General features: G+C 41.7%; 1 protein-coding gene across 2 annotated transcripts in view; it reads right to left on the reverse strand.

Annotated features, from left to right (window-relative positions):
* ADK (adenosine kinase) overlaps positions 1-11921 on the reverse strand; it is a 160298-nt gene that overhangs the window by 26690 nt on the left and 121687 nt on the right. For both annotated transcript variants that reach the window (XM_018569297.1, XM_018569298.1), the window contains exon 7: positions 2050-2220. In XM_018569297.1, the coding sequence (XP_018424799.1) occupies positions 2050-2220 (171 nt within the window). The remainder of the gene's footprint in view (positions 1-2049; positions 2221-11921) is intronic.

Raw genomic sequence — 11921 nt, forward strand, 5'->3', positions numbered from 1 at the left:
AGGAAAATTAAGTACCTCAGACACACTAGCTGGGTTCTGAACTTGTGAACTTACAGCAGCTGCATTTTTATCAACAGATTGAGAAGCGCCAGACTATGTATTCCTCGGCTGCAATTTGTAAGAGCAACTTTTTGACAAGTCTACAAGCTATTTTGGAGCAAACCTCACAGGCCTGCTACAGTGAAGGCGAAAAATCAAATGTAAAAGCAAAAAACACATGTCATTGAAAAGACGTTTATATGTACGGTGTTATTCTATGTGGTCTGAAGGGATGCAATTTAGCAAAAAGGAGGCAATATTAGCATATCTCAAAAGCAGAACACAATAAGAGATCACACTTATTCAGGAGATTGTTAAAATTGGGACATGGCTTAAAACTAGCCAAAAGTCTGAAGTGGTGATGACAGCAAAAATCTTACCACTGCCTGATTAAAGCAACATTTTTAGGTATCAGAAGACCGGCATGTGCTGCCAATAAGCACCTAAAGTATGGCTTGTGGTAGTGAAAAAATTCTCAAGTGTTAATGGGTATATTGTCAACTGTTAACACATGAATGCAGTTGGAGGAGCAGAGCAGATAAGATGCTGATGTCCTGAGCTACAGAATAGAATTCCTTTGCCTATTAAGCATCATCACATCCTACTGCACTAGAAAACCTCAAACAAAAAAACACTATTCCCGACACAATTAACTATAGCTTGTTATTTGCAAAGAGAGAACACTTTGGCTTACGTCGTCACATGTACGCACTGATTCTGTAACACAAAGGCAGGCTAGGTGATTATATGGAACCGGAAAGCCTCCTCTGCTTTTATGGCTTGTGACTGACAGTCTATAATGTTCCCATCATGAACAGCAGGAACGCATTCACCCATCCATGTCGCTATTTCAGCATGTGCAACATACAAATTATTAGCTGGGCATTCTATGATAAAAAAAACACTTTTAAAAATCTAAAAAGTATCAAGAGCAAATGTATACACATCTTTTAGATACTAAGCCTTTAAAGTGGCTTCAGGCATGCAAGCTTGACTTGATTTATCAAGGAGCTTTGTAAATCAGGATTGGTTTGATGAAGTTATAGAGAGAGATCTCTCATAAGGTAACCAGTACAAACAGACAAATTTCCCAGCACACTTACCTGTTGGCTTGCCAAAAAAAGCTTACACTCTCACAATTTGTGTTAAATCAGAGGTTTTATTTGCAGAACAAAATATGTGGAAGCCACACTGCCTCATCATGACCCCTCTGCGTAGCGTGGTCCTAACTCTAATCTATAAAAGAGAGTTGTGCAACTAAATCCCATGTTTTTAAGACAGTCGTGGGACAGTGTAAGCTTTTTTTTTGCAGGCTAGCTGATCAGTGCGCTGGGAATTTTTTGTGTTTGTACTGTGTAAAGCCCTTCCATGTGCACCTTACTTTAATGTGACTAAACTCAGGAGTTAAATCTTAAAAATGCATCTAAGTACCTTAACTATTAACAAAAATGTATCTAATTGTGTATCACTCAGCTATAGATCCTCAAATCATCTCTGCGTTGGTGCTGACACTGTCCTTCCTTCTGGAGAGTGACTACTTTTGTCCCCCATGGTCCCTGTGTGTGCTGTAAAGTAGCCACAGCTCCAAGCTTGTTCATTTGATGAACTACAATCTCACATTTAGTTTTCTCATTTCTATTGAGATTGTAGTCCCTCACGGGAGCGAGCTTGGAGTGGTGGCTATATTACAACATACACAGGAACCATGGGGAACAAAGGTTGACATATAATTTCTTGGTGGCCTGTACATTTAAGGTTCATTCACACCAGTCAGGTCCATTGTGGTGTGTTTAATGCACATTAAATGTGCTGCATTATGGAGCCCATCCATTTAAATGGGCCACCTAACAATGCACCTACATTCATACCTGCTGCATTTTTTTCATGGAACACTACAATGCGTTGGAAGTGAGTGACCATATTTTAACCTGTGCTGCAGCAACACAGGCGAGTAAGAGTGCACAGGCCCTGAAACACATCCTAGAAAATTATGGATCTCAATTTTCTCACCGCTTCATTCCCGAAAAGGATGTCCACATAAGGCATGGCTTTCATAAGGGGCTCCTTGAAGAACTGACTGATGAACGGTGCCGAAAGGTTCATGCAGAAGATCTTGTTGTTATCGGAGGATTGTGTGGCAACTTTAAGGATGGCCTCAGGAGAGACGGTAAGGAAGAAACCCTAGAAAATGCAAATATATGCAACACAATTAAAATAGATTAACATTTTTTTTAACCTCCATGCAACCGTTATCTTTAATGTTCCTGAAGAATGGATGAAAACACAGTAACTGATTTCCAATGGCACATTCAAACTCAAGACTTCTCAAAAGCACTCCATTTAGATTGTTTGTCAAGCAACTCACGTGAAGAGACTAAGCTCCAGAAACATTTTTACAAAGTAGTACTGCCAGAGTGGACAAAACCTTTCACATATCTCAGCAGACTGCCCGATTGGTAAAATTAGGACAAAAGAAGTGTTCTAGAGCCTTGGTTCTCAACTGGTGGGTCGTGACCCAAAAGTGGGTCGCGATCCCGTGTTCAGTGGGTCGCAGCATGCATTACACTTTTCTAGGTGAGAGGATTCTAGAGAGCACAAGGAGTTTCTGATTGATTGAACATGAGCATTCATAAATTATTAGTGTTTGTAAAGGTAGCCAGTACAGTTTCTGTAGACTCAAGTACTTTGTAGAGGAGGCTGTCTGGAGGTTAGGTTTCACTGCACCAGACTAAACACAGAAAGGAATTTAAACACACCACTAATGCCACAAAGGCAATGTGGTTAGATTAAGATCTCAGACATGGAGCTCTTTGCTATCACCAGTTACCTTGAAGATGTCACAATATTGCCTGCCGGGAAAATCTTTCACAGCACTGATAATCTTTGTTTAACCCAAAAAACTTTTTTTTATAGTTTGTATAGAGTAGGAAAGGCTTAAAATCAATCAATTTGGGGAGAATGTTTCCTTCACTTCCTGTCCCAGGGTTGCAACAGAAAGTAAGGAGAACTTTCTACAAATGTACCCTCTTAAACAGCTGTTATCAGAAGATTAACCCGCACCTTATGTTCTAGTGGTAGCTATAATGTTTTGAATTGTCCATCACTTTGTATCTGTAAATACGGTCTAAAAGAACAAAAACAGAGGGTGACTTCCCTAACTGGCATACAGCCAGCAATACAAACATGACTGAGGTTCCAATCCTTTCCAACAATTTAAATCCTAAGGGCCCATTCACACCACATCATCTCCAGACCAGACCGTTTCCCGGACCCAAAATGCATCCTAATGTATCCTTATGCTATTTCTGGCCTCTGTTCACACCAGCGCAGTCCGGTCCAGACCAGAAAAATACTGCATGTCTCATTTTGTATGATCTGGAATGCACTGGAATGCATAAATAATGCATGAAACGCACCCGAGAGCCAATTTAAAGCTTTAAATGGGGGGAGGAACCCCCAGCCCCAGAACACGGTAAAATCGTGGCAAAAACGCAATGCACTACATTCCAGATGTGGTCCGGTAAATTGTGTGAACCTAGCCTAAAGCATGAATTTGTTTGGACACACATTAATAAGTAAGGCATTATCACCAGACCCCAGTACAATATATAACAAAAAAATATTACATTCATTTTCAATTAGTTAATTTGACTCTCAAAGTTTATCTAACATGCCACAGCTTACCAGTGCATTAGTTTCCTTTCTTTAGGCTATTTAGCCTCTTTTATTTTCACCTGGTGATCCTGCCAGTAACCTACGTCTAAGTGTGACAATACCCACTCACTGTATTGCATCTACGGAGGAGCAGATTTGTCCCCTACATCTAAGTGCGTTAGGGAGGTATTCTATTGAAACGGGGTTCTGTACACTACAGAGGGAACCTGGGCAAGGCTGATAACATTGTTTCAGTACAGCATTCTTAGCTTACAACATAAAGCTAGGAGCACACTAGATTTATGGCAGAATCATCAAGAATTGTTTTGCCCTTAAAGAACAGCTACAACAAAAAACACTTGAAATGTTTTATTTAAAAGATCAAAAAGAAGCAACCAAGAGAAGTTTTTTTTGCAGGGTTTAAAAAGTAAAAAACAAACATTTAGAATGTTGAACATCCTTTACAATATAGCTGGAAATGTAACAGTGATTCTTGTTAATATACTTGAAATATAAACTACTTTTGCATACAGAGTATCCATTAGTCTACAGAACACAGATCTCAGCAACAATGTCAGGAGCCAGGCCATAGGTGACACGAGATGACAATGTTGTTTCTATGGGTCACACACAGCATGATTGTTAGTGTTCATCCCTGTGATAAGCAATGCTGGGAGACACATGTTCACTTTTTTTTCCCCTTAATAGCAATTTGTTGCTCTGTTATAAGCCCGTCAGCCAAAGGTGGTGCCTGAGTATGGCACCTTAACTGTATAGCCAAATAACATCTATGTGAGAGCAGACAAGCCACCACACATGACGACTTGAGATTAATGAAGCTTGAAGGCACCTCGAGCTAGCCATACCCTAGCCCATTCATGCTCCCCAGAGAAAAGGGAGAAGTCCATTCACCATGTTAGCAGAAAATGTAAAATTAAAAGACATAAATGTGGTGTGTTTTTACAGCTAAACTCTAGATGGATATAAAGACTCAAATTAACGAAGCACAGTATTCATTAATACATACTTAAAATGATTTTTCAAATGCAATGTAAGTACCAACATTTGAGCAGATATCTGCCTCTTGCAGTCCTTGTACAGCAGAGCTAAAACATAGAGGTAGCACAAGAAGCCAATCAGTTGTGCTGCAGTGCAAGAAGCATGCTGACAGGAGGGGAGAGTAAAGTGAGAGATGAGCTCATTAGTCTGATGCTTCTCCTTTCATTGTCCAGTCACAGGGTGGGGGATGACACCTATAAGTTACTGAACTACAGGAGAGAAAAGCCGGCCTCCTCCCCTGTCAAGACAGGGCTATGTGCAGTGTAAATCTCAGAACTACATGGACTGAGGTCAAATATTTCAGCAGGTAAAACTGCTTACTTCTATGCATTTCTTGTTGCCTGCAGTTGCACTTTAAAGCTGAACTCCAGATATGAATATTTATGTATACTTCCATTGGTTCAGATTGGCTCATCAACAACAACTGAGCTTTAAAAAAGGAAACCTGGAACTTCACCTACATATCTGAAAATGTAAAATATGTATATGGAAAATGTCAATTTACCTGACTAAACAAATCTAGATTTTGTAGTCTTGAACAGCCCCCCGTTGCATTCCCTTGCACTAGTGAAACTCTTGCTTATAATGGTTCTTAGAACAATGATTCATTTCCTTCCTTTCAAATATACACATTTACTAATGGATATCACAGGTTTCAGAAGCAGCTGATGTGAAAGGCAGAAAGGGACATGTAAAAGACAATGGCCTGGAAGATAATCATATACACTGCACATATGAAAGGTGCAGAGGCACAATAATGCTTTCCCTCTATATATGAAAGTATACGAATGAGCAGAAAACAGAGCTCAGAAATGATCTGTACAGCCCCAAGGGGGATATTAATCTGATGATTAAGGCCGTATATTTTTCACATAGGTGACAGATTTCATGGAAACCAGAAGCCATGAAAATATTACTTTGCTGTGAAAAATTGTGACAGCGCTGGAAGCAGGCTGATTTTTATTATCTTCTTTTTCTCACTTTCACTAGCCAAATTGCAATGCTCAAACCTGCTATAAGGAAAGCAAATACATTCATTTATATAAAAAGATCAACTGCTATATACAGAGGCATGCATTTCAATATTTCTGTCATCGCTATCTAACCAGCAAACAAACCACAAATTTTCAGAATCTATGCTGCTTTTTAATTGCAGGCTAGAATGCAACGGGTCTCGGATATTAAAATGATTGCAAGCCACAGTACTGAAATCCCAGACTAAACCAAGGATCCCTACTTCAACCGAAACATAAGCTTAAAGTGACATTAAAATCATTTTTTCCCCTCCCCCCAATGTCAAGTAAAACACATACCTTAAATGATGCCTCTTAATCCGATCTTCTTTCCTGTCCTTTTCATCTGTTCCTCCAGCGGTGCTGCAGGTCTCCGATCCAGCGCTGACTCCTCTGTCCTTGCTGGCACTTCCTGTCCCACGGTGTCTGCATGCGGGTGTACATGTCCATAGACTTACCTTGCGCCTCTCCTAGTCTCCCGACCCAAAATTCGAACTTGCTAGCAGTAGATATATGCAAAAAAATGGAGGGTTTAGAAACCCTTTAACCTCCCTGGCGGTATTCCCAAGTGTGGCTCGGGGTTAATTTTCAGTACCAAGAGCAGTAGCCACACTCGGGATTGCGCAAAAGTGTCACTTACCTTGTCCCTGCGAGCCCGCGGTGTCCTCTGCTGTGTTCACCCGGCCGATGCCGGCATTTAGTTTCGTTTTTGGGCGTCACAGGCGTAGCCGGCGGGAAATTCAAAAGTGCAAACATGACATTTACACAGAATACAATGCAATCTGCTATAATTACATATATTTATCAAACTATTTCACTTCAATTTTGTCCCAGAGCTTTGTCCAGTGCCCTGCCTGACACTTTTACTGTACTCTATTGACTCTGGTACGGATCAGGCAGAATTCCCATTTACTGGACCTTTTTTATTATTATTATTATATTATAATTTCTTATATTATAATTTATGATTTCGTGTTTCAAACTTTCATACCCGGGATGTCTACTGGACTCTTGTTTGGACAGATTTAGTGAGTTATTCCTAAGATTTACAGGCCTACAATATAAAACAACAAATTGCCATGAAAAACAAATGTACCGCTTTGGCATGCTAAAAACATGCACAATCATACCGCCAGGGAGGTTAAATAACCAACACCAACTCTGCCAGAGGAAAACACTTCTAGGTCAAGACAATGTAACATTTAGCAGAGGATTTCTCAACAGAAAGCCCTGCTAATCTGAGATCGATGTGACCACAGGAGTTTCTATAGCAGCGGCCATTTGCCGCTTCAGATCTTTCTTTTTATTTTTGACTGAGTATGGAAGCACTGGAACCTTTATGCTTTTTAGTGCTGTCTAGGTCTTTATTGGAAAGTTTCCCTTCATTCATGGTCCAGTGAACACCGTAATTTGGACAGGAAGGTAGGTAAAATCACCACACTGGGGGAAAATTGTAATCCAGGAAGACTTTAACCATTTTCAACCCCATTAAGATGTGTTACTGTTGTACAGTCTCGGCCAAAGGTTTTGAGAATTACACCAATATGTATTTTCACAAAGTTTGCTGCTTTAGTGTTTTAAGATCTTCTTCTTGTCAGATGTTACCCTGGTATACTTAATGTAATTGTCAATAAAAGCCTTTGACACTTATGAAATGCTTGTAATTATACTTAAGTTTATGCAAAGAGTCAATATTTGCAGTATTGACCCTTCTTATTCAAGACCTCTGCAATTCGCCCTAGCATGCTGCCAATCAACTTCTGGGCCACATCCTGACTGATGGCACACCATTCTTGCATAAATCAATGCTTGGAGTTTGTCAGAATGTGTGGGTTTTTTTTTTGATCACCCGCCTCTTGAGTATTGACCACACGTTTTCAATGGGATTATGGTCTGCGGAGTTTCCTGGCCATGGACCCAAAATGTTTATGTTTTGTTCCCCAAAGCCTCTTAGGTTATCACTTTTGCCTTATGGCAAGGTGCTCCATCATGAATGGTCCCAGGATGCTTCACTGTTGGCATGACACAGGACTGGCAGCGCTCAACCTTTCTTCTCCGGACAAGGAGTTTTCCAGATGCCCCAAACAATCGGAAAGGGGATGCATCAGAGAAAATGATTTTACCAGAATATCAGTCTGTCCCTGTTTTTCCTGGAGAGAAGAGGCTTTTTTGCTGCCCTTCGACACCAGACCATCCTCCAAAAAAGTCTTCATCACGCTGTGCATGCAGATGCACTCACAGCTGCCTACTGCCATTACTGAGCAAACTCTGCACTAGTGGTGCCCCCGATCCCGCAGCTGAATCAACTTTAGGAGACGGTCCTGGTGCTTGCTGGACTTTTCTGGGGCACCCTGAAGCCTTCTTCCCAACAACTGAACCTCTCTCCTTGAAGTTCTTGATATTCCAATAACTGGTTGATTTAGGTGCAATCTTAGTAACAGCAATATCCTTGCCTGTGAATGCCTTTTTGTGCAAAGCAATGATGAATGCACGTGTTTCCTTGGAGGTAACCATGGTTAACAGAGGAAGGACAATGATTTCTAGCACCATCCTCCTTTTAAAGCTTCCAGTCTGTTATTCTAACTCAATCAGCATGACAGAGTGCTCTACAGTCTTGTCCTCGTCAACACTGACACCCGTGTTAACGAGAGAATCACTGACATGTCAGCCGGTCCTTTTCTGGCAGGGCTGAAATGCAGTGGAAATGTTTTTTTGGGGGATCAAGTTAAATGGCAAAGAGGGATTTTGAATTAATCTGATCACTCTTCATAACATTCTGGAGTATATAGAAATTGCCATCATACAAACTGAAGCAGCAGACTGATTAATATTTGTGTAACTCAAAACTTTTGGCCATGACTGTATATTCTGTTAGTGTCAAAACACACAAAGAAAATCCCAGCACACTTACCAGCTAGCCTGCAAAAAGGAAAAACAAAATTACACTATAACCATTTGCGTAGAAAAGGTTCAGGTTTTGGTTGCACAGAATTTGAAGAAAAAAAAATGTGGAAGCCACACTCCTCTGTGTAGTGTGGTTCCAAGTCCCCATTCACACTGAGCGTTTTCTAGCAAGTTTTCCATTCAAACATGAAGCTCAATGTAGCTCTTCTAATGCATTTCAATGGAGATGCTCACATCTTGAAGCTCAATGTCGCCTGAAGCTAGTAGCTAGAACATGAGCTACTTTTTGGCAGATTATGCACTTTTTGGCCCCAACAGACTTCAATAGTGTAGCTCAATGTTGCTCATTAGCGGTGCTTTTGCAGGACATTTTTGCACAGTCGCACTACACAAGTGTCACTTTTGCCCAGAAATTGCACTCTCCACAGAAGCAGGAACTTGAATTATGTCACATCAAGGACCGCTTTTGATTGGATACTGCCCAATGTAGCAGCTATATTTTGGTAAAATGCCAAAAGAAGCGTTATGTAGTGCATCAAAATGTGCACTGTAGCTCAAAGAAGCCTGATGTAGCTCAATGTCACTCTGCTCAAATATGCGCAGAAAAAGCACTTATTTTGTTGTAGCTCAGTGTGAATGGGGTCTTATTCTAATCTATGAAAGCCTCCATCCAGGAGTATATATAGCAAAGGATGAATTGGGTTCAGGTATGCCTGGAGGCAGCCACGACGACACACCAGAAGCCAAGCACATCACAATGACAGCTGAGGCCCCCAGTGCGTAAAATCCTCTGGTTTTAACGGTTAATGTAATTTGCTTTCTTTTCCAGGCTAGCTGGTAACTGTGCTGGGAATTTTATAAAATAAAATTTTCAAATGTTTTGGTATTGTGCAAAGCTCTTCCATGTGCACCTTACTTTAAAGCTAGTTATGAACTGATGAGTGAGTTTGTTTCACTTGTTGGATTTGTGGGGACACACTGAAGGCTTCAGCTGTCATTGTGATACGATGGGCTTCCTGGTGTGTCCCAGAACCTTTGAGGAGGAATGGGCTGCTTCCAGGTATACCTGCACCCAATTCATCTTTTGCTATATATGCTCCAAGATGGAGGCTCACACAGATTAGAGTTAGGCCCTACTACATAGTCGGGGGCTTGACTAGGTGGCTGCACAATATATTTAGCAAAACCTGTTTTTAACCCCAATAGTTAGTGTAATTTGTTGTTTTGGTTTTTGTTTTGCAGGCTGGCTGCTAAGTGTGCTGGGAAAGATTTGCTTGTGTACTTTGTAAAGCCCTTCCATGTGCACCTTACGTTAAAAGGAGAACTATGGTGTAACCTTTTTATCCCATAGTTCTCTTAAGGGTCACAGGAGGACATATACTAACCTCCTCCCTTGACCCAAAGCTAAGTATATACTGAGAGCTCCGCAGCCGGGACGGATCCTGACAATACTGTCGAGATCCCCCCAGCTAGCTGATTGACAGCGGGCGCTGCCTATCTAGAGGCAGAGCCAGCTGTGCCCACACCCTCCCCCATCCGTTCTTCCGGTAAGCGCAGGGGGATAGGAGAGGGGATCCCTGCGGGAAGCTGTGACCGACAGTCAACTCTCTCTGCAGGGAGATGATCGGAAAGTGAGCAAGCGGCGGTATGTGTGCGATCACTTCCTGATCAAATAGAGCAGACATGCGACAGTCTTATTCACACAGCTTAGAGTCTGCCTGTACAGATCTGTGGGCGTGCATGGCCGTATCGGGCCGTTCCCGGGAAGGACAGGTGCTGTGTGTGTGATTGTACGCAGCAGTCTGTTCTTCCCTATGGGAGGATGCGGCCGTATGCTCACCCGAGCTGCACATCTGTGCTCGGACGCACACAGGATCCATCCTGTCTGCGTCCGAGCACAGACACCCACACGGATGTGCAGCTCGAGTGAGCTTACAGCGGAATACGGCTGTGTCTTTCCATAGGGAAGAACAGGCTGCTGTGTACAATCACACGCAGCACCTGTCCTTCCCGGGAACGGACCGATGCGGCTGTGCACACCGCACGGATCTGTATAGACCGACACTAAGCTGTGTGAATGAGGCCTAAAGCTAGTTAGAAATTGTGGTTGCCATTTGCTTCACTCATTCTGTTAAGGTCAGTACAATCTGGAGATTTTCCAGTCAAGTACACCATGGTTTTGATCTAGTCACAGATAGGAGTGGTCTACAGTAGATTTATAAACTGGAACACAGAAAGCATACAAGTATTGCACTTTAGCTCCTGCTCCAGTCTTCTTTAATGCACATAGAAAGATGGCATGCCCATATTTATTGACACTGAGGACAAGAATAAAATCGCTAGTTCAAATAGATAAAATGCCTTAAAATGCATAGTGGCAAAAATTATAATCTTCGGTGAATAAACATCTAAAGTAAAACAAAATAAGCCACGTATGAAGGGCAACGTTACAGCAAAAGACACAAAAAAAGAAAAATTTCCAAAGTCTGTCCTTTGTTAGAAAATAAAAGTAATCAGATACCTAAACTGAGAACTGTATGAGATCAGAGTACACAGGCCTCTGCATACGAGCTGAAAGCCACAACCTAATATGATCTGAGCAGGTTCTGTTGCAGGTCTGTTTTTCCATTAAGCATTTATGGGACTTGCCAGTGTTACAAGGGAACTGTAAAACATCCATGTAATCCCTCAGTTCCTGTGCATGAATTAAGCTATTCCCTACAAGTATGGCTTTTGCTGCCAAAAGCTTATTTTCTGATATTGAGAGCAGGGATAATACCAGAGGTGTGATGTTATTTTAACAGTGTACAGACCCAGCAGTTGAGCTGCTAAAGCAAAAGATTTTTTCCAGGTCCCCCCCAAAAAAAAGGAGCTGCAAAAGCATCTGTTAGCGGAGTCCAAAACACATGAAGAGGGGAAGGCAAGGAGGGCATATGTGTAGAAAGCAGGAGCAGCAACGAGGATAAAAGGGTGGAATATTAATAGTGTCAAAGAATTTAGAAATTGCCAACACAGAACTGAAGTTTAGGGCAATGTTTATGGGGGCTGTAATAAAAGGAGTACCGGTACACAGTTGTAATTTGTATAAACATCTTGTAAATTGTGCCAATAGGAAATATGAAGGGGCCTTTTTCTACACTAGTGTATTTAAGGCCGACATTTTTCTGGGGATACAGTAGGCAAAGGAAAATAACCCTTCACACTCTCTCCACCCCCCCCCCCCCCCAAAACCACCCGAACTGGGGGCGTATT

This window comes from Nanorana parkeri, unplaced genomic scaffold (genome assembly GCF_000935625.1).
Source record: "Nanorana parkeri isolate BGI_ZX_2015 unplaced genomic scaffold, ASM93562v1 scaffold1318, whole genome shotgun sequence".
NCBI lineage: Eukaryota > Metazoa > Chordata > Amphibia > Anura > Dicroglossidae > Nanorana > Nanorana parkeri.